The following is a 26,854-nucleotide window of genomic DNA, read 5'->3' on the forward strand; positions in this document are numbered from 1 at the left end:
GGTCTGGAAACAGAGATGCACAGGGCACTGGGTGCACTGGGGTGGGGCTTTTGCAACGTGATGGGAGAGTGATGGTCTGGAAATGACATTGTGGGGTGGACAGATGGTGTTCAAAGGAGTCAGATTTAACTGGATTTGAATGCTGGGTATGTTACTTTCTAGCTGTCTGACCTTGACCCAGTCATTTAACTTATATATTTAACTTCTTCCAGCCTTGGTCTCTTCATCTGTAAAATGGGAGCAATAGCACTGATTTCACAGTGGTAAATGGATAATGTAGGTGACAATTTCTTGGTGATGAGTAGCTGTTTCATAAGTTATTTTTCTCCTTCTACTTATTAAAGGCTCATCAAAGTCACAGACAGAGGGAAAACTTTGTTCAAACAGTTGCCAGAGGTCTGTGGCTGGCTAGAGCAAAATTTACCTGGATCCAGGTAGGTAGATGTGCAATGTGAATGAGGGGGGTCTCGCGGTACATGAGGGACAGTAGCTGGAACTCAGTCTCAGTGTGAGGGAAATGGAGGGGGTATGGTGAATTGCACAGAACACAGGGCCCCCTCCAGGGCAGCCGCTACCCTGCTCCAGCCGCCTGTGTCACCTGGGGACAGACACTAGAGTTGCCTAGAGCTTCTGAAGGTAGAAGTGTGGCTTTTTCATACAAAGTGTCCTAATTTTTAAATGTTGGCTACAAATTCAAAATCAATTAAAATCACTGTGTAGTCCAACGAGATGTGTCTCTGGGCTGATCTAGCCCTTGGGCCACCAATCTGCAACTTGTGGCGTATTCTGTGTCAATTAAGGCCAGGTATAAGCCCTGGTCTCCACATCTGTGCCGCCCAGTGCAATAGCCATAAGCACAAGAGGCTATTTGAATTGAAATTTAACTTAAATGAAGTAAAATTTAAAATTCAGTTTCTCGGTTGCACTAACCACATTCCTACTGCTCCCTTAGGCATGGGCGGCGGCTAGTGGCTACGGTGTTGGACAGAGCAGGTATAGAACCTTCTCTCATTACAGAAAGTTCTTTTACAAAGCACAGTGCTCTAGATGGAAGGGGCATGAAAGGCGATGTCGTGTCAGCAGTGGTTCCCTTTCTTAGACATAGACATACGGCTATGTTTTTTTTTTTTTTTTTTTTTTTTTTTTTGCGGTATGCGGGCCTCTCACTGCTGTGGCCTCCCCCGCTGCGGAGCACAGGCTCCGGACGCGCAGGCTCCGGACGCGCAGGCTCAGCGGCCATGGCCCACGGGCCCAGCCGCTCCGCGGCATATGGGATCCTCCCAGACCGGGGCACGAACCCGTATCCCCTGCATCGGCAGGCGGACTCTCAACCACTTGCGCCACCAGGGAGGCCCACGGCTATGTTTTATCTGCGCTGATTTGTTAGGTGTTGTCATATAACCAGGATGTGGGTCAGAGGAATGATTCATGCAGTTTCATATTGTCTCACGCTTCTCAGGGCTGTAACTTTGGTGAGTTATGGGGACTTGACAGTGTCAGATGGATGGAAAATCCCACCTCTCCACCCCGTTTCTAGCCACTCTACCCTGAGTGTAAGAGATCCAGCCCCTGCGTGAGGAGGAGTTTTATCTTAATACCCTTGAGGCAGAACTCTTGGTTCCCCCAGTGGGAAGGGGCTGTGGTCTGCACCAGGATGAATATGGAAGGTTGACTCTTTAACAGAGGTTGGCACTGGTGCTTAGTTGGGCAGGTACCATCCGTCAAATGACGAGGCTACCTGTAGTCACTTTTCAGGCAAAATGGGTGGCAGTGGTGGCATTTGGAGGGGCATCTCTAGGATGCAAAGGCCAGTGGTTCATCCGTTAAGTAGAGCCCTGGGATGGGATCTGAGACTAGGGTTCTGAGGAGTACCAGCTGGTAGGTAGCAGGCAGCTATTCCAGGGGAGGTCCGCCATTTTTCAGGAGGTCCTCCCTTACTGATCATCCCAGCCCCTGGACCTCACCAGGCTGGGGTGCAGCCTGAAATCACCTGGAACCACTATACCTTCATGCTTTGATGGGAACCACAGCCTGTCATGTTCCCAATGGCAGCATCTCTCTCAGCCATGAAGTCGCTGGTTGGACTCAGACTGGTGTGGGCAGACACAATTGCCACAGGAGAGCTGCATGACGTTGCAATTTAAACAGGCCTGGAGGAAGCTGTCAGAAGGACCCTGCCCTGGTCGATGCAGAGGATGAGTTGGATCGTGGCCAGCTGTCCGGCTCATCGCTGTCATTCAGAGGGCAAATTAACCTTCACAAGTAAGCGCGGAACACTTCCCGGGTTGTCCCGGTAGGAACCGCTGCTGAGTATTAACCTACATAGGCTGAAACAGAGATGTAAGCCAGCTGCATTTTGGCCAATCAGCTGTGGATATGCATAGGCGGAGAGGGTGGCTTAAGCTGGCAATGGCCATGTGTCCTGATAGTGCATGCTGTGTTTTTCATTATGACTTTGCAACCTTATTTTGCTGCATCTTTGCTAGGAGAAATGACAATGGCCTTGATGTACTCTTCTCCATCATTCTGCTTTTGAGGTCACCATATGAATGCCCAGATCTGGCCTCCCCAGCAGATGAGGACTCAGGACCTGATCTGCACTGTGTCTCTCAGCTCTAGCCTTGACCCCAAAGGGGGATGAAAGGGAAGGGCTCAAACCAATGGCTCCCCAGGGGTCATGAGTTTAGGATTCAGACCCCTGCAGTTCTGATGATAACCTCGATCGCCCACCAGATCATGACCACTTTTGGTTCTGTAGGCAAAATGGCCAAATGATTTGATATAGAAAAAAAAGAGAAAAAGAGGAAAGAAAAAAAAATGGGAGGAGGCAGGATAAAGAACATATATCCCAATACTGGATTGAAAGAACATTTCACAAGGTGACCTTGATTGTCCTGCCTTTGCCTATCTGAACTTCCCACATGCCAACCAAGAAGGATATTTGTCACACTGGAGGATGCCAGTGCTATAAAGAAATCCTTTGTTCAAGCTATTCTATCCCATATCCATTAAGGAGAAGTGTCTGGAGATACATCCACAGATTCTAGAAGTTTCTGCAACATGGAGAGTGTCTCCCAGAGAAGACCTAATCCATCTATGAATATAAGGTGGTACTGGTAGCAAGTTAGGGCACCCAGGCCTTAGTGACAGGTCCACAGCCTCTTCTACTAGGAGAGAACGGTTGTCCCGAGTGCCTGTCGGTCCTCCTGGGAGCTTTCCCTAAATGGATGGGGCCTAGGACAGAGCCTGGTTATGAATTTTGTGCCTTAGAAGGTCATTTTAGACTCAAGTTCCAGTGTAACTGTATTTTATAACTGGGACATTTGTTCAGGGAGCTTATTCATTTATTCATTTATCCACCCTTTACCCACCAGTCCATCCATCCATCATCCATCATCCATCCATCCATCCATCATCCACTCATCTACCCACCCATCCATTCTTTCGGAATTTGTTGTGTGCTTATCGTCTGCAAGGCACTACAGTGGGTGCTGCCAAAAAGAAAGTGTCATTTCTGCCCTCAAAAAGCTTATTTTCTAGGAGAAGGAGACAAGGTATAAAGAAATAGGTGCAGGAAACTGTTTCAGGTGCTTTGTTAGAAGTCTGCACAGGGCCCAAAGGTGCATAACAGAGAGAGTGGTCCGCTCTACTGGAGGGCTCAGGAATGGCTGCACAGAGGAGGTACAGGAGTCAGAGAGGGGATGGGTGTGGTGGGGGAGATAGAGATGTGGGTACAGACACAGAGGTTACAAATGGCTCAACACCTTCACGGAAAGCAAAGAGTTTGGTGTGGTTAGAGCGCGGGGTGTGAGCTAGGACAGCAGAGAGAGCTCAGGAAGGCAAGAGAAGGCAAGAGAAGCAGGCAGAGGTTGGGTTATTCACAAAGCCCGGATACGGTGCCAAGGATTTTGGACTTTAACACACAGGTATTGCGGAGCCATTCTAGCATTGTAAGCAGAAGAGTAACATGGCCAGATGTGCGCATTTGAAAAAGTACTCTGACTTCAGGACAGGATAAGACCCAGAAGCAGGGTCCCAGTGAATTAGGCCTGTGAGAGATGGTGACACCTCAGACGAAGGCAGTGGCCTGGGATGGAGAGGAGAGAGAAGGGGGGAGGAAGGGCACCGCCTCCCCCTTAGCCTCTTAGGCCACCAGGATTACTTTCTTCCTCTTTCAGCCCAGTCACTTTAAAGTGGCCATTTTACTAATTTAACTCCATTTCTCAATTCCCGAGGAACAGAGGGGAACTCCTGAGCCGGGTGGACCAGTGCAGGCACTCCAGTTCCTCCCACAGTTGCACTGCGGTGCCCACACGAAGTCAGTGTTGCCCGTGGGTGTAGAATCTGCTCTAAAGGCTCGCATCCTCAATGGAGAGTCTGCTCACAGCCCAGCTTCCATTGGCTGTTTATCCTTCTCTGACTTCCTTATCTGCTTGTGTCTAGTGAGGTCTCATTCTGTTTCTGGAGGGAGGCTGGATGTGCTCAGAAGTTGGATGGTGCTCAGTCTTTGGATGGATGACACTCTGGGGGCACAGAGCCCCCAGCCCAGGCCTAAGGCGGAGGGGCACGCTTTTCTGGAGCCAGTCAAGCACCCGTGCGTTGCCCGATGGCCTCGCCGTGCACAGCACTTCGTCGTAATGCAAGGAGGGGCCGTGCGTAGGGAGCTTGTGAGCTCACCTCCCAATTTCCCTTCGGTCTCCTTGGGCTGGTCCACAGTGGATAATAATGTCTGGCTAACTTGAAAACAAACATTGGGTGGGCTGGACAGAGAGGAAGGAAGAAGGGGGGATGGCAGACCGATCTGATTAAGGGGAAATGCCGCGTTTCTTGAAACCTTTACAATATCCAACGGGACTACTTCCAAGAATTCACAGACTGAGCTCATAATTCGCCCCAAAGAGGTCTCTAGGGAACCTGCTTGAAAAAATAGTCAAGAGGCATGGAGTGTTTTTGAATCAGTGAGTAGTTCTCAGTATTGGAACATGGCTGGATTCTTTTAAGAGACGTAAACTCCTGGAATATTATTTACATTCCCTGGGAACAGAGTTCATCCTTTTTCTCGGCCCTTTTTGGAACTGACGCAGCTTCTGAATCAACGAGGGCCCAGACTGACTACGGGGATCCGCTGTATTTTCTGGGTGTGGGTGAGTCAGTCCAAGCCTGAGGTGTGGGCTTGGCAAGAGGAACCTGACTGCAGTGCCCAAGACTGGCCTGCAGGTGGGGCTGAGCGTTAGGACGCTTTTGGAGGAGGGATCCTAGTGGGAAGGGAATCTGCTCGCTCTGCCTTGGATAACTGGAACCCAGCCCACAGGACTCAACCCAATGAGGCGAATTCTTGATATCTGGCATTTAAAAAACCTGGGGTTTACAGCAGGGAGGCAGAGGTGCTCACCTAGGCTGCGGGCTGGCTCAGCGGGGCCGGGTGGCAGGAGGATGCCTGCACGGGGTCGTTAGGAAGGCCGCGCCATCGGTTTGCTCATTCACCTTGTGTTTATTGAGTGTCGTGAGGTCTGTCCTGGGTGGGGTGCAGGGCAAGGTCACTTAGGGAGTTTGCAGTTGAGAGGGAGAAGTGAAGTTCCCCAAGTAAACGAATACACAAAAATACTTCCAACGTGTGATCACTGCTGCTGAGATGCTGCTGAGACAGGGAAGAGTGGCGACTATGTGGGCTGACTTCAGACAGGCTGGGCAGCGAGGAGCACCCTGAAGAGGGTATTGAAGAGTGAGGAGGAGCCGGCCCTGCCACGAATAGGAGAAGAGGAAACAGAAGGAAACCAGGGGGCTGCAGAGTGGGGCAGGGGAGGGAGCCCAGGAAGAGTCTGGGGAGGAGAAGGTGGCAGTGAGAGTTTGCATTTTATTTATGGAAGCAGCCAATCAAGCTCTTGCCCTGTCAGTCACATGTTAATCTATCATGTTTCCAATGAGAGGAAAGTTGGGCCACTGAGAGAAACTGAATCCCGTTGAATGATGCGGAAAGAAAGAGATGGAGAATTAATCTGGGGACCAGGGAAGTGTCTAAGTAATGCACACGGGTCCTGATTGACTGATGCAAGTTCTCGGCGCCTCGAGTGGCAGCAAACGGGGTGAAGAAAGAGACCACAGGGACTTCCCTGGTGGTCCAGTGGTAAAGAATCCGCCTTCCAATGCAGGGGACGCGAGTTCAAGCCCTGGTCGGGGAACTAAGACCCCATGTGCCACAGGGCAACTAAGCCCACGCGCCACAATTACTGAGCCTGCGTCCCTCAACTCGAGAGCCTGTGTGCCGCAAACTACAGAGCCCACGCACCCTGCAGCCTGCGCACCACTAGAGAGAGGAAAACCGCACACCACAACTAGAGAGAAGCCCTGGCACTGCAACTAGAGAGAAGCCTGTGTGCCACAACGAAGAGCCTGCGCTTCAAAGAAAGATCCCGCATGCCTCAATGAAGATCCTGCAACTAAGACCCGATGCAGCCAAAAAAAAAAAAAAAAAAAGAAAGAAAAAGAAAAAAAAAAAAGAAAGAAAGAAAATAAATAAATAAAATAAATAAATAATAATAATAATAAAAAAGAATGATACTGCAGACCACCTACACCCACCTCTTTCATGGCAGGTCCTGGTGTCTGCTAAACAAGTATTTTAATCATTCAAAGAACTAGCCCCTTGGGCTTGGGCTCACCACACAGACCTGGATTAGAATCCTGCTCTTGCTCTTGAAAGAGAGGTTTCTTTGAGCTTTACTCTCCTGTCTAGAAAATAAGGATATGGAGACTTATCGAGTAAGATTTTGGGGAGGATTGAATAAGATGTATTTAAAGCAACCAGTGCTGTACCTAGACTATGGTAGGTGCTCAATGAATGTCAATTTCCTCCTTGCTGACTACATAACAGTGAAGACAGATAAGTAGAAAGATAGTGATGATGATATTAATCATTCTTTCATAAGATGCTCGCACTGGGGAAAGAGCAGGACCATCGATGTACTTTGAGGAGGGGGAAGTCCCGGGTAGGGAGTGAGACCTGCATTTTAGTTCATATTCTCCCAGCTTCCTCTTCTGTAAAAGGAGGGTAGGGGTGGTCTACAGGCCAGAGTTAGATTAGTTTAAAAACATTCTTGGGGTACTTCCCTGGTGGCACAGTGGTTAAGAATCCGCCTGCCAATGCAGGGGACACGGGTTCGATCCCTGGTCTGGGAAGATCCCACATACCACAGAGCAACTAAGCCTGTGCGCCACAACTGCTGAAGCTCGCGTACCTAGAGCCTGTGCTCTGCAACAAGAGAAGCCACCCAATGAGAAGCCTGTGCACCACAACAAAGACCCAATGCAGCCCAAAATAAATGAATAAATAAAAACATTCTTGGGCCTTATCTCTGGAGATTCTAATCAGCAGGTCTGAGCTGGGGTCCTGGATGATTCTGACACAGAGGCAAAATCACTCCAGGTGATTAAGACCCAGAAACACTGGAATAAGTGTCTCCAAGACCCTTTCCTAGTCCTGAGTCATCATCCATCACACCAGACAAGGACCAAGGGGACCAGAACCACTCTCCTCATTTGCCACCAGAGGGCGAGCTTGAGGCACGATGGCCAGAGCGAGATGCTGTCTGTCTCGGCTCTGACCGAAAGAGCCCAGGGAAAATCTGTAGTCCCACAGAGGGTGCCGTGCGAGACAGATAAGGCAGGGGTCATTTGGGAGGATTGTGTGCCAACTGGAGATAAGAGGAGAAAGCCAACGTCTACTAGATTCTGTGAAGTGTACGCTTTCTTCTGTGCCCTGATGTCGGACAAGATTTGGACGATGAAACTTGCTTCTTCGTGCAGTAAGGACTTCATCAGGACGCTTCAGAGCCCCAACTTCCAGTTACAGCAAAATCAGCATCTGGGGCTTCCCTGGGGGCGCAGTGGTTGAGAGTCCGCCTGCCGATGCAGGGGACACGGGTTCGTGCCCCGGTCCGGGAGGATCCCACATGCCGCGGAGCGGCTGGGCCCGTGAACCATGGCCGCTGAGCCTGCGCGTCCGGAGCCTGTGCTCCGCAACGGGAGGGGCCGCAATGGTGAGAGGCCCGCGTACCGCAAAAAAAAAAAAAAAAAAAAAAAAAAAAAAATCAGCATTTGGCTCAGAGGGCCAGTCACTCCCGACGCTCATCTGCCCCCACTCTGTACCCCCACCCCCCGGTAGAGGATGCACCCCCTGGAAAAGGCAGTGGGCAGGCTTGGATCTGTTGGTCCTCGGCTGTCTTTCTGCAGACTGCTCCTTCAGAGTTCCATGCACAAAAAAAGGACCGTCATGGCCTGATTCCAGCTGCAGAGAAGCAGGCATCACTTCCCGCTTGGTGTCCTAGTCGATGCCCTTAGTTTTTGGCAAAGCAGAATTCCAGTCCTTTCTCTTTACCACCTCATTAATTTTACCTTCTGCAGCAGGCTGCAGTTGAGGCCACAGCCCTTGGCGTCTGTACTGCAGCAAAGTGGGGACTTGAAATCTCCTCTTCTTTGCCAGCAATTTATAATTTGGACTTTCCCTGCTCGGTGACATCCTCTAGGTTCCACTTCCACAGAGGCCCAGGGGGCCACAGAAGCAGAAATGGTTACCCCTGCTCCCCAAAGGGGGAAGAAGAAACCGAGGGCAGTGGCAGGGCTGGTCCGGGACTGCTGCTGAGGGTGCTGAGGAACCGAAAGCAGCCCGGTCACCCCGGAGCGCCTGAGTGACAGTACCTCACCTCCCGCCCGCAGTTCCTGGCAGGCTGTAGCATGGCAACACCTCAAAAATCCTGATTGGACGTCATCACTCCAGGCACCCCATCCTTCTTGAGCCCCTACGCTGTCGGGCCCCATACTAGCGTAAGAGATGAGTAAGACTTTTTTTTTTTTTTTGCGGTACGCGGGCCTCTCACTGCTGTGGCCTCTCCCGTTGCGGAGCACAAGCTCCAGACGTGCAGGCTCAGCGGCCATGGCTCACGGGCCCAGCCGCTCCGCGGCACGTGGGATCCTCTCGGACCGGGGCACGAACCCGCGTCCCCTGCATCGGCAGGCGGACTCCCAACCACCGCGCCACCAGGGAAGCCCGATGAATAAGACTTTTGAGAATTCCTAGGCTCCACGAACTCAAACTTTACATGGAAGGAAAACCCTGCTCACCTGGCTATAGGTGAGGGTAGTAGTGTGTTGATGGAGTAATACGATAAAATGGCATAATATGGGCACGTGCAGGGAATAACGGGAGGGTGGAGAAAAGAATGACTGAAGAAACTGATGCTGAGAAAAAATGACTAGAGACGCCTCATCTGATGCTGGAGTTGTTTTAGGATTCGATGCTCTCTCCCCGTGCTTTCTCAGTCTTGGTGGTACGTGGCAGTTCAGTTTAGCGGAGGCGTAGCTTAAGATTCAGGTAGCTACACCTGTGTGAGGAATAATAAGCTGCATTCTAGCAAGGTCCTCGTGCAGTTTCAGAGGACAGGAGTGGGCTGGCCAGGAAGGAAGCCCCAGCAAGGTGGCAGGGCTAAAAGAAAGGCCTGAGCTGGGGATGTTGCGGACAACCAAACTCACCTCCGTAGGGATGTGAGTCTTTTTTCTTGTAATAGCAGTTACAGCATTTGTTTATGTACCAATGTTGAGGGTCCCGCCACGGATCAGGCAGCGTGCTGGTCACTGGAAAAAGAGGAATACAAGGCTCTTAGCTTCTGGGAGCCATGCTCTGATGGAAGAAATGGACGAGTAATTACGATGCAACAGGATGCGTGTTACAGCAGAGGTGAATACAGGAGGCTGTGCTCAATGCTTTGGGGGGTGGATGGGTGCAGATGCACCCGGTGAGGAGGTGACATTTAAGCTCACTCTTATCTATTTATTTATTGTTTTGGCCGTGCCGTGCAGCCTGTGGGATCTTAGTTCCCCGACCAGGAATTGAACCCATGCCTCCTGCAACGGAAGCACAGAGTCTTAACCACCGGACCAACAGGGAAGTCCCTCAACTTGCGCTCAAAGGAAGTGTTGAGGGCGCAGGAAAAGGGAGCAGCATCCCCGGGCCTGGATTTGAGAAGGCACGCGGGCCGGAGGGCAGTGCGTGTGTTGGTGTGTGTCTGCATGCACCCCCCTGAGCCTGGGTGTGGGGTCGTGGGTGCTGAGAGGTGGGAGATGAGGGTCCAGAGAGACTGTGGTGGGTCTGGTGCAGCACCGGAGTAGAACTCACCCCTGCTGCTCATGGATCACGAGGCAAGTTCTCCCTTCCTCCAGATCACCAGGATGCCCGGGATAGAGCCATTTCATGAACCCACTGTTCATCACTTCTTGCTCTTTCTGGATGCTGAGGGAGGAGTATGGGAAGTGGAGAGGCAGGGGCTCTGGGAAGGGGTCATGAATGTGGACTAGGCCAGCTTATGATGCTTTAATTTTTAAAAAATTCGGAAAAATCAATGCCTGAGAATCGGTTCATATATATGGTTCAGGGACAATGATTTTTAACTTTACAGGCAATTGTCATTGAGTGTTTGTCTAAAGACAGTGTGAAAATACTGTATATTAACAATCAATGCAGAGTGGGTGGAAAAGTCTCCCCCACGTCCTTTGCTTTTCTGCATTGCATTGACTGATAAGTATGCTAAAAAATGCAGATTGATGACAGTTCTCTTCCTTGGTCAGTTAAAACTATTTGGAATCTTCTATGTGCTAAATACTCTTAGGCTCTACTCAGAACAGACAAATCAATTTATGCCTTACATCTTTAGATATTTATGAGTGGTAATGTCAGTGATCATGGACTAGGAACCTCATATGAATGGGTATAGAAATAAGACTGATACAAATAAGATGGACAGAAAAGGTCCTGGGAGCAAAATATTCAAGGGCAAACGGATAAATAACAAGGTAGAGTTAAAGCTGTTATGATCAAGCAATTCAGGAGCAGGAAGACAGAACAAGAATATTAACAAATAATGTAATTAGAGGTTATTTTGTTTTAAATTAATTTGACTCATTATTTGTTTGCCAAGTAGTATATTTTCCTTATGATTTAATAGGACACTCGTCCCCCTGCTGCCCTCTCCCCTGCCACTGCTAGTTGGAACCTACAGTGGGTTTTCTCAGGTAGGAGGGTACATTCTATGCTTTCTCAGACTTGTGACTTTGACCCTTTTAGGGTGACACCAATACTTGCTGACTTCAACTCACTTGGCTCTTAGCACATCACGTAGTTGGAGGGGGAAGTGCTCCCTTTTAATTTTTAAGATGCATAGCTAATTGGAACTGGAATGAAATAACCAGCCGGGAAGCTTGCTGCATGCCTCACAGTCCCTTTCTGGGACTTCAGAATTTACAGGAATAGGAATGAAAGGGTGCATTTTACACCTTCTGGACAAATAACCATCCAAAGTGGCCAGATGCACAAAGACTTTGAAACATGGGCCCATAGTAGCCTCAGGATTATTTTGCATTTATCTGGCCAATCTTTGCTGATCAGGTGTGAGCCAATTAGATTTTTCTTTTTTTCATGGTTGCCTGAAAGCCTAGATTAGGTAGGGATTCTATCTATTGTTTGATCTCAAACAGAGAAGCCCAAAGCTGTGGGCCAGCCCAGATGTTTGTCATTGTACCTGGCTGGGCAGCTTTCCAAAGAGATGACCTTTGGTAGATTGCTCGGGCTCAACTGGTCCAGCTTTTTCCTTCTACAGGGATTCTGAAGTAAGAGCATCAGAGCAGGACTTGGACAGAGCCAAGGGGTCCCAGCCTGCTCAGTTGCTAGCTCGAGAGGCCTTAAAAGCTGCTGTAAGTGTGATAGGATCTCTGGCTGGGGAGTCAAGTCCCCCCTGTGTTTTAAACTCAGATTCTGGGAGGTTCTCTCCATGACTCAGGATCCCTTGCTTTTTAGGATATAAGCTCGCCTTTTTTTCATTCCTCCTGCTTCTCCAGTTCATCTCCCGGCTTTTGGCCTCAATATGTGAAGTAGGGGCCCGCCTATAGCAATGCAAATCCTTTGGGTTCCTAGGGCGCTGCAATCCCAACAGTTTCTCGTCGACAAAACTGCAGGCAGCAGCGAAATGCACTCTCTCCACCATACTCCCAAATGGGTGTAGGTGAGCGTGACTTAAAGAGAAGACCCGAGCCCTAGACTGGGCCTTTTTTGGTCTCAACAGGCAGCTGCTGCTTCCCCCCCTGCCCCCAAGTTCCTTGCGACCCCAAGGCACAAAAGGACGTTTCAGGGCGGGGTTTCCATCCCCAGCAGTGGGCTACAGTCTTCCCCGGCTGCCTTCCTTCCCTACTCAGAGCAGTGAGGGCTTCGGACTTTCCTTTACAGCTAGCTGCCAGGCCACTGATGCCCGAAGCCCGGCCTCCGGCTCCACTTCCTGTTTGCTGCCTCACCTCGGGCCCGCGCTCCTCCATCCCAGGGGAGCCCAGCCCGGCGCCGGCCGCCCGCAGGCCCGCGGCCAGCGGCCCCTCTCCGGGGCTGGGCGTGGCCGGCGCGGCCGGCGCGGCGCCGCGCGGAGACTCCCCGCCCCGCTCCCCTTCCCTCCGCTCGCGGCCATCTAAATTCCCCCTTCGACTCCTGGGCGGAGGCCGAGCGAGCCTTCGCGAAAAGCGACGGCGGCGGGAGGAGTACTTGGGCGCCCCTCCCGGGCGGCGCGGCGCCGGCCGGCCGTGCAGTCGCGCGCTCGCCGCCAGCAAAGCTATTGGCTCGGCGCAGTCACCCCACGCGGGCTGCAGCGGCGGCCTCCGCGGATTGGCGCGCGGGCGAGCATCCAGCGGGGCGCGCGCGAGCGGGTGCGTGCCGCCTAGGCCGCACCGAAGCCCGCCGCCCAGGCCGCAGCGAAGCCCACCGTCGCGGGGGCGCCGTTGTCCCTGCCCGTAATGACCACCCCTCTGCTGTCCCTGCGTTGCTGATGCTGCATTTGGGGCCGCTGCCAGGCCGGGTGGCCGATGCACCAGTGCAAAGAAAGGGCGCGAAAGGCGCGCTCCCCGCTCGGGCGCACGCACCGACCGCCGCCCTCGGCCGCACACTGCAGCAATTCGCGCTCTCGCGCCGCACCCCTCCCCGCCTGCATCATTTGCATATCCCACGATTGTGGCCAATCAGGACTCGTCTATCTCGAAGCGGACGGGTTTGGCCTGAGAGGAAAGGGAGTGGCTGGCGGCGCATGCGCCGCGGTGACCGACTTGAACCGAGGCTTTTATTGCTGTAGTTTATTTCCACCCCCTTCCCTACTGCTCTGTCTCTCTCTCTCTTTCTGTCTCTCTGTCTCTCTCTCCCTCTCTTTCTTTTTTTCCACCCTAGCTGAGGCAGTGTTGGAGGAGAGGAAGAAAGGGAGACAGAGGATTGCATTTATCCCTTAACATTCCTGAAAATTTCTATCAGCAAGACCAGCTAAGCGGCTGCACATTTTTCAATCCTGCAAAAAATACCAAGTCTCTTTCCGGGCAATTTTTGTTTTAAAGCTGCTCTCTTGAAATTAATTTTTTCCCAGGAGAGAGATGTCTTATCAGGGGAAGAAAAATATTCCACGCATCACGGTGAGTTTGGTACTTGTGAAATCTGCGATCGGCCAGCAACCTTTTGTGGCACAGAACATACAAGGAATATTTTTTAAAGGAGGGGGAGGAAGAGAGACCCAACTTTTTTCCCCTTTTTTTCCCTTGTTGCTAAAGAAGGCGATCGTGATGGGAGACGCAATCCTATAGAATTGTAAGCCATATAGTTTCTAAGGCATTAAAATAGGAGCGTGAGTGCATTAAGGTCGTTTTAGGTAGCGCGCCAGATCCGCTGTATCCTTTTATTGTCAGAGCGAGATGCTGTAGTGCTGGCCTGCGGGGTGTAAGCAAATGGATGCCAGATTGAATATGCATGGTTGAAGCTCGGATATTGTTCTCCCGGCTGCGTGCTGCGATGCTGGACTCCAGGAGCTGGACTCCAGGAGCTGGATGGGGAGATGGGGAAATGGATTCTCCCTGTATCTCCCGCCCCCCCACCCCACCGTAAAGGGCTTTCTGGAGCCTTCCTCCGGTTCCTCAGAAAAAGAAGCGGGTTTTACCCCGGAGGCGTAATGACAGCAGAGGGATGCTGAAAAGGGCTGGGTGTACCGGGATCCTGTGGAAACGGGAAGGAAAAACAGGGACGCGGTGATGAGCAGAGGAGGGGGGGAGGTAGGCGTGGGCTTTTTGTTGACCGGGACCGGTTTTTGGTGGCCCTCTTGGCTTCCTCGCCCAGTGGTTTGGGGCTGGGACCCTGGCGGCTCTGGGCGCGCTTTCTTGGGTCTTTCTGCCCCTTCTGCAGCCGGGGAGGCGTCCGTGTTGGCGCATACAAAGCGGGCTGGGAGGGTGGGCGTTGGGGACAGCGCCGAGCCGGGCTCTGGGAGGTAATGGCGCTGCGCGACGCGCGGAGCAGATGGCCCGGCCTCGGCCAGACAATGATCGCAGAGGCCGGAGATGCCGGCGCAGCTCTGGGGCCTGGGGTTGTTAGTTTGTAAATCACGAGAAGCTCCAAGCGATGACTTTGCGATGCTTCGGCGATGAACACAGGTTCTTGTTCCCGCTGCTCCCCCGCCCCCATCTTCTCCCCATCTTTTCCCGGAAAAGTCTCGCCAGTCCTATTTCTCTTACATCCCCGAATGAAATCCCGGGGAGGGAGGAACGCGAGGGAAATTCATTGTTATGTAATGATGTGCAATTGCAATGGGCCAGCTGATTGCTGGGTAGAACCCAGGGCTGAGGCGGTGACCGAAAGAATCTTTGAAAAGTCTAGATGTGTTTAGGGCTGGGTTTGAGGGCGTGCTTTCGCTCTGGTTTCCTCCTTAGCCACGGGTACCCCGACTTCCACTGGATGTACAAGGGCACACCCATCCGCAGGAGAGAGATGTGGGAGCACATGCACAGGGGAAGGGGCGTGTGCTCGGGAGGATTTATAGGATGAGCTGTTCTACAGCGGGGGGTGGGTACTAGCTTTTTCTTGAGGGCCAAGGACCCAAGATCCCAAAGGGCAGAGCGCCGGGGGACCCAGCGTTATGTGTTCCTTGCACTGCAGGAAGGAATCTGGGGAGTGGGGTGGAGAGCAGATTTGCTGCAAGCCTCAAGTACTCTGCTGTCTTCGTGAATGAAAAAGGCAGTTTCGTCTTGACAGTGTGGGGAGAAAAAAATTCAAAAAGCAAACAATCTTCAAGACTGATTTTTAGAAGAGCGCCCCCTCTGCCCTTTAACAAAATCTGGTGGCGTTATCGTAGGACCTATAGCATGGTTTCCCTTCCTCCGTCAGCACGGCCAGCCTGTTATGTAAGATGCCACTCGAGTGAGCGGGGCTGTGATGTTTTATTTTTTTTCTCAACGTGATGTTGGCTCGGGGATTCGCATGATGGCTGGAACAGGTACTGCAGTGACTAAGCGGAACAGGTGGTGAAGGACAGGGCTTCTCTTTGCCTCCCAGGCGATGTTTATCCCATCAGAGCTGGATTCTGGGGAAGAGGGGGAGATCACTGTAGACAGACAAGTGCGCTGGATCAGGTGACCTTGGGCCAGTGGCTTAGCCTCTCTGAGCCTCAGTTTCCTTATGTGTCCCTGGGACAAGAATCTAGCTCCCATCACCTCACAGATATGATTTGAGGCTGGCGTGACGTGGTTTACAGGACAGGATTTTGTAAAGGTCTTAACCTTTACCTTATATAAATGCAGGAATCGTTGCTGGCTATCTATTCCCTTTTGACTTTCCAAACCCTACAGAAGGATGAAGGCCCCTACAGTGTAACAACTTAAATAATCTTAGTGTTTCTCATGATGTTAGAAAACAATAAATACTTTCTAAACCCAGGTGTGTGTGCATTTCTGTATAAAAGTATCTTTTTTCCTAGGTCTCTAGTAGCTTATATATATTTTTAAAAAGTTGCTGTAATTTCTTCTTGGTAGGTGCTAAATTTAAAGCACTTGCTGAGAATATTATTCTTAACGGAATTTTGAGTTAACCATTGTCAAATGAACGCCGTTCTTTGAAGTGGTCTCCGTATTAAAAACGCCGTCACTTAAACCCAGCAGGGACTAATACAGGTGCGTGTCCATTGAACACAGAATTTTAGCATAGCATTCCATCAACAGCATTTGGGATAGAGATGAGTCATGATGTAACATTTCTGTTACATTCTTGGCTCTTATATGCTGCTTGTCATATATTTTTTTGTACCAATTAAAGTATCAGTATGTGTACAGTTAATAATGGTGTTAGATTTTAGAACTTGTCATCTCACCTACTTTATTATAAAATTTTACCTTTTTCTTAACAGCTTAATAGTTAAAATGGTGCATGTTTGAAGTGTTTTTTCATCCTCTTTATAACAATTGTTGTGATTTACCTCGAAGATAAATGCAAATATAAAGAACGTACTGAATTGAAACCTTGCTATGGATGAACCAAGTGTGTTTGTGTATAGTATCCCATGACAACAGACTTTTGGTTAAATTTTCCCGACACATATCTCACCAAGAATCGACTTCCGCTATATGTGGGTGTATATTTTTTTTCAAAGGAAGTTTAGCCTAAAGCCATTTAAAGTGATTGCCTTCTTTATCTGAAATCTTTTTACTGATCTTTAAAGGAAGATTGTTAGGCTTTTTTTTTTTTTCATTCTTTCCCTTTTGTGCTTGTAGGTCTGTGGAAATAGATGGTTGCTGTCTCTGTTGTGTTTTTTTCTTTTTCTTCTATTTCTCGAGGATAAGCTTTGAGCTTTGCCGGTATGTTCTGACTCATCAAGTGATGAGTAGATTGCCAAATACAGATTCACCTTTGTCACTGAGTCTTTCCAAAATTGGCTCTTTTTTCTTTGCGGTACGCGGGCCTCTCACTGTTGTGGCCTCTCCCCGTTGCGGAGCACAGGCTCCGGACGCGCAGGCTCAGCGGCCATGGCTCACGGGCCCAGCCGCTCCGCGGCATGTGGGATCTTCCCGGACCAGGGCACGAACCCGCGTCGCCTGCATCGGCAGGCGGACTCTCAACCCCTGCGCCAGCAGGGAAGCCCCAAAACTGGCTCATTTTGACCCGTGAAAATGTGGTCTTAGCTCATTTATCTTACTACCAACTGTTTCTCATGGATCAGTTACGAATTGTGACCTTACTACTTCTTTGTTTCAGAGTGATCGTCTTCTGATCAAAGGAGGTAAAATCGTTAATGACGACCAGTCATTCTATGCAGACATATACATGGAAGATGGGTTGATCAAGTAAGTGTAACTCATTATTGCCACAAATTTGGGTACCTTGCAGTGTTCCTAAGCATTAGCTACAGTTCACACCCGTAGTGATTTAGAGACTAACTCAGTATCTGTTCAAGCCTAGTTTGATTGGTGGTAATTAGTGAGTTTGAAAACTGAGATTTAGGGAATTCAAAACCACAGTTAAATGCACACCCATTTCCTTACGTGTTATGTAATTGACTATTTTTAACCGAGGTGACACAATATCTTGTTGCCACATACTCAGGTTATGATCCATTGACTATATTAAAGGTTTTACTAGAATGTACTTGTGTGGGGTGGATAGGACAATCAAAGGACACAAACGTGAAGTACAGCCTCTTCTATCACGAGAGCACATCTGCCTTCTTCGTCAAGAATCCAAGTTGTTGGGGGCAGTGGACACCAAATTAATTACGAAGTCACAGAGGCAAATTACTACCTCAGTCCGAGGGAATTTTAGGTTTCATTTTTTAAGTGGCAACTAACACAAATGGGACTGCCCTTGTGTTTATTGTGTATTGTGTTTCAAAGGAGAAAACAACAAAGCAGTTACTGAATTAGGATATTTTTGGGTCCTAGAGGGTTAAGTGAGCTGAGAACATCTCAATATCCTCGTGCCCTTCCGTGCCCTTCCGACTGGGACAGCTCAGAGGGCTCTGAAGAAATAGCACATCTGTTTAAAGACAAACATTGCCGCAAATGACATCTTTTAAATAAGCAGCATTTATCAAGGGCTAGCAACAAACCAGTCCAGAGGAGTGGAAAATGGTAGTGGACGTGTCTGTTGCCTGGAAACTCACACCCTGATTTATGATCCTAAAAGAGGTTTTAACATTTCCACATTTAATGTTTTCTCCATGTGTGTTTGCTTGTGACAGTCTCAGCTCCAGGCTCTAAAATACCATGACTTTCATGTTCCATTTTCCCCCAAGTGGAAAGCAGCATGATCTGGTCTGTAAGACTGGCCTAGAAGTGAACAAGCCTGTGTGATATTTTTAGTCATCACTAATTTGTTTTAGAACTTTACCAACTCCCCCTTGATAATTTTTTCCTTTTCAAAAAACTGGCATAAAGATGTAGCAGAGATATTTTTTAAAAATTGGAAATGAATCCTTGTTACCCAACTTAATGAATATTAATTTTGCTGTCTTTGTCATCTGAGTTGCTGATCACATGCTTCCAAATTTTTAAATAGTTGCAATCATAGTGTTTACTTATTATCTTTGCTTTTTTTTTGTTCTATTCCCTACCCTTCTACTTCTCTCATTTCTCTTAGTTGGAAAGGATATGGTGAAAATAAATGTTTGTAAAGTACAACCAGGTCTGGAGAAAATTGTTATAGGATAATTAACTCAACTGAGTGTGTTGTAAGGAAAGTATAGTGATATTTTATGTAAATATCTCAGGGCTTTGTTATCATTTGATCATATGGGTTTTCTGGTAGCTAAGCCTCTTTGATTGGCTTCTGAGACCTTATTTAGATTTTGTTTTCTAGTATGCTCTGCGTTGCCTCTTGAGGGTAGGGAGTGAGGGGTGCACAGATTATGAATGATAACAATCATCTGAAGAGTCTTTAGAACACAGGGAAGGGTTGTTTATGGTGTGGTGAAAATGTCTTTCAGATCCCATTTGATTTAGGACATTTCTTTACAATCATTATCACCCACCCTGTTTATTTAGGCAAATAGGAGAAAACCTGATTGTGCCAGGAGGGGTGAAGACCATTGAAGCCCATTCCAGAATGGTGATCCCTGGAGGAATTGATGTCCATACCCGCTTCCAGATGCCTGATCAGGGGATGACCTCTGCTGATGACTTCTTTCAAGGCACCAAGGCAGCCCTGGCTGGGGGAACCACCATGATCAGTAAGACCACTTACAAAGAATAATCTTAGGGCTTGGGAACCATTGTCATTTGAAAATGAGTCTGTGTTGTTTGAGTCTTTCCTTCTAAAGGTTGCGGAACTAAGCAGTGGACGGATCTACCACGTAAGGGGGTGAGGGTGGGCCAGCCTTAGTCTCATTTTCTGTCCAGCCCCAAGGTTCTCCAGTTGAACTTGAGAATACGCTTCTAGAGAATTTTGGTAGGATAAAAGAGAGGCTTCTTGCTTTCTCTGCTTGAGAACTTCTGTCTTCCTTAACCTGAAGATGTGATTTGATTGTGGTCACTTTGAAAACACAGCATTTGGAGTAATCTTCAAAGCTCTTAGTTTTGAGCCTTTGCTCCTAACTCTTACGAATTCCTGAGTGTGTATCTTCTTGGAATGAGGCTGGGGTACAGCAAATGAACTGTTGAACCAGGAACGTCAATTCCACTGATATGAAAATCAAACGGAGTGATTACTTCCTGGCCTGGGTTTGACATAAATGGAATTGGGCAGTCCTGCTTGGAGAAGCACCCGCAGATATCAGTTGTTTAGATATGAAAATTGCTGCTGTGAACAGCCGGGTGCCCTGTAAATATCGCTCAGTTGGATTTATGCTTTTCATTCAGCTAAATCTAAAGTATATTTCCTAACAAATGTGAAGAGTTTGCTTGTGAATGGTCAGTTTCCAGCATACCTGTTGATTGTCCCTTTGGCAAATATTATTTTGAGTTTGAGGAGGTAGGCAAGTTGCACAGTGGCCCACCAGACACATTTTTTTTTAATATTTACTTTTTTATTGAAGTGTCGTCGATTTACAATGTTGTGTTCGTTTCAGGTGTACAGCAAAGTGATTCAGTTATATATCTATATGTATCTATTCTTTTTCATATCCTTTTCCATTATGGTTTATTACGGGATATTGAATATACGTCCCTGTGTTCTACAGTAGGACTTTGTTGTTTATCTATTTTATATATAGTAGTGCGTATCTGTTAATCCGAAACTGCTAATTTATCCCTTTTCCCCTTTCCCCTTTGGTAACCCTAAGTTTGTTTCTATGTCTGTAAGTCTGTTTCTGTTTTGCAAATAAGTTTATTCGTATCATTTTTTTTTGGTTCCACGTACAAGTGATATCATATGATATTTATCTTTCTCTGTCCGACTTCACTTAGCATGATAATCTCTAGGTCCATCCATGTTGCTGCAATTGGTGCTATTTCATTTTTTTTAAAGATTTTATCCAAGAGTGAAAGTCAATATACAGTCTGTCTTAAAAGCTTATAGTTCAGTTCAGAAGAGGGTCCAAGTGGAAAGAACTTAGCTCTTTTCTGCTTTAGAAAAAAACCTATCTCGCTGGTTACTTTTCCGAATGATGCTCTCTTTAGGTGTAACTTCAGGGTCTGTTTCTGAGCCTCCTCTTGTCTGCCTTACCACCCAGAAGAGCACTGCTATCCCATTCTAGTTCGAGCTCTTCGACTTTTTAAATCACACACTCACCTCCTGTGTCCTTTCTGGTCTTCGGGGTGTCATCACTGATCAGAAAGCATCCGAGTTTAAGCCTTACTGTTGCTGCTTCTTTCTTGCTGCACGTATTACCTTCTAACCTAGAGGGGGCTGTTCTTGGTGGTGGCGGGGTTGGCATCGGCACACCCCTTGGGACTCTGGCCTAGTGTTGACGCCTGCTATTCTGTCAGTGGCATCTGTCAGGACTCACTGGCGCCAGTGGGCATTTCCGCCCCTCCTCCAGGGCCAGCCGTGGAGCCACACTGGAGCTTGGAGAAGCACAGATGGCCTGGGTGTCAGCCTAGAAGACCAAGTCAAGGTTATAATCTGCCTCAGTTTGGAGTCCCTGCAGGGGCCCTGTAGGCCTGTGCCTTGGTCACAGGGTGTGAATAAGTCACAAATAATATTTCCTAAGGGAGCGATCAGTGACATCTATCATTGGGCTGAGGGGTAGCCCTCTGAGGTCGAAATACCGCCAACCAGGGCACTAACTTGCTGTGTGACCTTGGACGCGTCACCTCGCTTTTTTGGGCTGCTCATCTGCACAGTGAAGGATGTGCACTAGATGACCCTGGATGCCCTTTCCAGCGCCCACGTTTGGCGATTCACTGAGCTCAGAGACAGAGTTTGCCTCTAATCAGATGCACTTCGCGCCACAACGCATCAAAGCCCTGCTTTCTCTCCGACTTACTTGAAAGACCCCATCCTGCATTCTTGAATGTGCGTTTTCGCTCCTCAACCCTTGACCGGTTCTCTGGCCCGTCTCCTGCGTCGTGTCCCTTTCTGCCTTCCCTCCCCCCACCACCGTCACACGTGGGCGCATCCCTTCCTGCTGACACCCTGACCTTCCCTTTGGCCTTTCTCAGCGGCTGCGGGCATCTTTCCCTTCCTGCCAGGTGGGTTCCTTGTGTGCAGGGACCAGGGATGTCTCCACAAGTCCTGCACCTGTACCGGGGGCCCAGCATAGGCAGCGGATGACCTTATGGCAGCTCGGAACGAAGGTTCCGAAGCTGCCTGCCCCTCTCGGTTGAGCAGAATGCAAGTGTATTTTTTTTTTTTTTTTTGCGGTACGCGGGCCTCTCACTGTTGTGGCCTTTCCCGTTGCGGAGCACAGGCTCCGGACGCGCAGGCTCAGCGGCCACGGCGCACGGGCCCAGCCGCTCCGCGGCATGTGGGATCTTCCCGGACCGGGGCACGAACCCGTGTCCCCTGCATCGGCAGGCGGACTCTCAACCACTGCGCCACCAGGGAAGCCCCGCAAGCGCATTTTAATGCAGGGGTGGTGATGCAGTCAAAGAGGAGGGCGATTTTTTTTTTTTTTTTTTAATTTTATTTTTTTCGGTACGCGGGCCTCTCACTGTTGTGGCCTCTCCCGTTGCGGAGCACAGGCTCCGGACGGGCAGGCTCAGTAGCCACGGCTCACGGACCCAGCCGCTCCGCGGCATGTGGGATCCTCCCAGACCGGGGCACGAACCCGTATCCCCTGCATCGGCAGGCGGACTCTCAACCACTGCGCCACCAGGGACGCCCGAGGAGGGCGATTTAAGGAGGTCTCAAGGGACGAAAGTAATCAGAGGTGGTGGCGATGCGGTCACAGTTGTCACACCCCAAACTCCACTGCTTGTGCGTCCTGAGAAGAATAGTTACTCCTGCACATGCCCCCCTGTGGTTACTGACCTCTATAGAATTCCCACTGCCTGCCCCTCTCTCAGGAGATAACGTGGCCATAATACAGACGAGGAGATCAGGGTTCTTCTTCCTGCCTGCCAGTCACGCGTTCTGCATTGCTTTACGTGAGTCCGCGGCTGGAGCCCGCTTTATGGTGGGAGCCTTGCAAAGAGGCGCAGCTAGCTTAGTGGGTCGGGACCTGCGACCTGCTCCTTCAGTGAGATTGTAGCTTCTTTAATGAGGATTGAGGCCAGAACTAAGTATTTCGGGCACGTTGAAGGAATTCAAGTGAAAACTTACAGAAACAAAAGCCACTGAAGGAAATTGGCACCATACCACCTGCAGCCACTCCCTCCCAGCTTTCTGAATTGCTCCAAGCCATGTCACCTGATGTGTCTTCACCTGCCGCTTGCTGTGTGTTTCCCAGGTCTCGGGACCTGGAGGCTCCATTTCCGTCTGAAATGGCACAGCCTGTGGTGGAAAATGCAGCTGAATATCCCCAGTTTGGAAACGGAGGTGACACGTCAGCAGCAGAAAATAATATTATTGCCATCAAACAGAGCCTCCCATTGAGAAATGTACAATGATATCTTTGTAAGGGGCCGTCCGTGTGGGGCAGAGGGAATGTCCTTTGCCCTTCCCATCCAGTGATGCATGGGCAGAGGCTCTAGACATGCTCCCTGTAGGCGGCATTCAGACCAACTGAGGGGTCATGGAAGCAGCAGGTGTGCTGCTTGGAGAAGTCGCTGCTGGCGTCCCGGGGACTTTGTGATCATCAGAATCGTTGAGACCCCAGCGTCTCCAGGAAGCAGGCGGGAACAGTTACTTCCATTTTATAGAGCGGAAGCCAGAGGGCAGGGCACTCGCCCCGCGCATCAGCGCAGGTGGCAGGTATGGAGCACACACCTGCAACTGTGACTCCACCACCTGCCAGCAGTGTGACCTTTGCTTTAAGCCTCGGTCGTCTCACCTGCAAAACGGGGGAAGTTGTTACAGAGATTGACAGTGAAGGCATCAGAATAGTACCTGGCCCGCAGTTATCACCCAGCCGTGGTGGTTCTTATCGTTCCATCTCACATCAGGTACCAGCAACCGCCCATCTCCATAGAGGCCCCCTCTGGATCTCAGCTCTCTCAACAGAGGCAGAGAAAAGAGGCTCCAGCTGTAGGGTCTGGCCCGAACGTTTGCTGGGAGCAGGGGTCCTCCAAGCATGGTCAGCAGACTGGGTACCCTGGTGTTACTTGGGGTAACGCCTCCTAAAACATTCAGCTTCCTGGGCCCACCCAACCCCTTGAAGTGGAGAGTCTGCTGATGGGACCTGTGAATCTGTACTTGAATCTGGTGATTGTCAAGTGCCCCTGGGGAGCTGTTGGAAAGTCTGGATCTCGGGGGTCCGTGCCAGATCTACAGACTCTAGATCGCTAAGGGTCGGAAGCCGTTGCTCAGCGAAGAGGGCCTGAATGTTTCTGCAAACCTGAACTCAGGGCTTTCCCTAGGAGTGTGGAGCCCCCGGCACAACACACCCAAGGGGGCTTCTTCCTTGCCCTGAAGCTGCTGTACAGCAGAGACCAGGACAGGACTTGAGCACGGACAAGGCGAGGACAGCCAGATGCCTCAGGGCTGGAAGGGGCTGTCTCTCCTGAGCTCTGGACTTGTCACTTACCTGCTGGATGTGGCTCCCAGAGGTACCCCGATTCCCGCACCCAGCCACCCCCCGTCAGACTCACCCTCTTCTCCATCTCCTGCTGCTACCCCAGTGCCCAGCCCTGGAGAGGGCAGCCCTCAGGGTCATGCTGGCTCAAACCCACGGGCACCTTGCGCCGAATCAAGTTAATTCTGTCTCTGTATTATCCCTTGGCGTGTTATCTCTTCCTTTGCCGATCCAGACCTTTGTTGTCTCTACTGGATTTTGGCGCCAGCTTCTGAGGGTCTCACTGCCCTGATCCCTACCTCTGTAGCCCATACATCACCTTGCAGCCTGGGCTCTTCTTGTGGACCGATCATGCTACCTCCATCCTCTGAAGCCCTCAGCGACCCCCTCTGGCTCTGAGGATGCAGCCCAAGTGGCAGAACGCAATCCTGCTGCCCCAGCCGAGACTCACATTGTCAGTTACCCCAGCCAGGGATGCTCTTCGCTTCTTCCCTCTGCTTCTGGAAATCTTCGTTACCCTTCAAGGGCTAGCTTAGGTGTTACCTCCCTCCCGAAGCCCCCATGCAGCCCCCTCTGCCGTAATCTACCACTTATTCTGTGCGCCTCGGCCAACAGTGGGTCTTCATGGCCTGGCCCTCGGGACATTCGTCCTGTGTTACAGTTTGATCAAGGCTCCTCTGCCTTTTTCTGTGAACGTTCCCCGTCCAGCAGTGTTTCACTCCTGAGGCTCTGACTCCATTGATGCCTGCGGTTGAATGAATAAATGAATGAATGAATGAATGATTGGATGAGATGATATGCTCATGGGACTTGGTTTCCTGCTTCATCTGAGTGTGATGCCAGGGGACCGAAAATCCTGGGGTGGGAGGAGGGTTTACACGTCTGGTGTTAATTGCGTTCATTTCCACCGAAACAGCTGTCTCTTCAGCAGTGCCCTGTTGCTGCTGCTCCAGCCCCCTGGTCACTGCGGTCCAGTCAGCTGTTGCAACAGTTGGAGGGGGAGAGAGGCAGGAGGGGAAAGCCCAGAGCTCGAGCATTGGCCTGAGGTCAGGAATGGGTATTTCTCCCTCCGTCTTTTTGGCAGGTGGTGGGGATGCTGGTCCTCCCATGAGGGAGCTCTCTCTCTGTGTGTGCACAGGGTGGGCCCTGAGTGCCACCGTGGACTCAGCAGTCATCCCCGAAATCCCTCGGGCTTGTCCAGCTCTTCCTAGAGAGCCATGCCTGCAGAGGCAGGAAGCCTAGATCAAGGCTAAGTGACTTCCCACAGCCCCGGTGGCCGGGCCTTCCTGGGGAGACGTGTCCTCGGAGTGTCCCCGGGGCACATCCACTGCTTGTCATTTCTTTGTCCATGTGGCATTTGGGTTTGTTCCACCCCCCTGACGGGTCCACGTGTGAATACACACACACTGTAATATGAATGTGTCTGTAATCGAAACTTTGATTATTCCCTTGGCATCATTCATTTGTCTCGGGTTAGAAAGCGTTTACAAAAAACCCTGACCACATCAGACGAAAGTCTCGAAGTCCAGGACCCAAGTTGTCGCCACAAAATCTGCCTGTGGGCTGGCGATTAGAAAGCGACGTTATCCGATGGGCTGTGGGAGTGGCCTCTTTCTCCCTGTCCCGCCTCGCGTCTCTCCAGTCCCCACTTGGGCCAGATCACACATTCTGCCTACGGACACGAGTGCCTTCTGCAAGCGGACGCCACAGGACGGGGCCTGCTCAGGTGTCGCCGTGCAAATCTTGGCCACAAATGGCTGGACTGGAGGAATCCGGGCACTCCCTGGGATATTTTGGGCCGATCACCTAATACGTGGTACCGAGCAGAACAGAGGAAGAGACTGAAAAAGATGAAGCATCCTGGGAAGTAGCACCGTTCTTCTGGAAGGGCCAGCACACTCTTTACTAGACGCTCTTCTCAGGAAGGAGGCCGTTGGGTTGGGCTCCAGCCAGCCTCATAGTCGCTGCCTTCCCTCCAGAGCCTGGCAATGCGACTGGCCCTTCCAGAATCAGGGACATTTCTGTTTGGGTCCCTGGCCCTATTTCATGGACATTGTGGCAGTTATATCCTAATCTACTCAGGGTGTCTTGCCTGGCTTCTGGCCCTGAGAGCTGGTGGTTACAGCTTTGGAAATCACCCCAGCCCACAGAAGGGTAGGCTTCATCTCTTAAGATGGCATCTGGGGACTTCCCTGGCCGTCTAGCAGTTAAGACTCCACTGCAGGAGGCACGGGTTCGATTCCTGGTCGGGGAGCTAAGATCCCACGTGCTGTGCAGCGTGGCCAAAAAGTAAAAAATAAAAAGAGGCATCTGCATCCTCCATGATCTGGTTCTGACATGGCCCGTGGGTGCTGTGTGCAGCGCGTGGAGAATGTCAGTAGTGGCTGTTCCCAGAGCCTGTTCTCTGACTTTCTGTGGAGCGGGATATTCTGACTGTTGGGAATGTCTTGTCAATCCTGTTGCCCAGAGTTGCTCTTCTTCCTGAGAAGAGCGTCTAGTAAAGAGTGTGCTGGCCCTTCTGGAAGAGCGGTGCTTCCTCCCAGGATGCTTCATCTTTTTCAGTCTCTTCCTCTGTTCTGCTCAGTACCAGGTATGAGGTGATCGGCCCAAAATATCCCAGGGAGTGCCCGGATTCTTCCAGTCCAGCCATTCGTGGGCAGGGGGATGTGGATGTGATGGGCTCCAGCAAGGTCTTCCTGGCCTTTGACGTCAGGGACGGACTTTTCAGCTGTGAGCATCGCACAGGCTCAGGGGTTCCGCGTGGGTAGATAAGAGCCTGCGTGACACACACATGTCCAGGGATACTCTTGTTCCCTGTTCCGGCTGAGTGAGCTGGGCAAAGACTTAACAGACCGCACAGATCTTGTCCTATCCATTGTTTTTTGTTTTTTTTTTTTTTTGTGGTACGCGGGCCTCTCACGGGCCTCTCCCATTGTGGAGCACAGGCTCCGGACGTGCAGGCTCAGCGGCCATGGCTCACGGGCCCA

At 50.4% G+C, this 26,854-nt stretch overlaps 1 protein-coding gene across 2 annotated transcripts in view; it reads left to right on the forward strand.

Annotated features, from left to right (window-relative positions):
• The window catches only part of DPYSL2 (dihydropyrimidinase like 2), a 119,248-nt gene that overhangs the window by 28,896 nt on the left and 63,498 nt on the right, over positions 1-26,854 (forward strand). Inside the window, exons 1-3 of one of the 2 annotated variants that reach the window (XM_060102593.1) lie at positions 13,135-13,479; positions 17,075-17,163; positions 18,859-19,043. In XM_060102593.1, coding sequence (XP_059958576.1) covers positions 13,441-13,479; positions 17,075-17,163; positions 18,859-19,043 — 313 coding nt within the window. In that variant the 5' untranslated portion in view covers positions 13,135-13,440. Of the gene's footprint in view, positions 1-13,134; positions 13,480-17,074; positions 17,164-18,858; positions 19,044-26,854 lie in introns of those variants that run through there. The other variant, XM_060102592.1, reaches the window with a different exon arrangement.

This window comes from Mesoplodon densirostris, chromosome 6 (genome assembly GCF_025265405.1).
Source record: "Mesoplodon densirostris isolate mMesDen1 chromosome 6, mMesDen1 primary haplotype, whole genome shotgun sequence".
Lineage (NCBI taxonomy): Eukaryota > Metazoa > Chordata > Mammalia > Artiodactyla > Ziphiidae > Mesoplodon > Mesoplodon densirostris.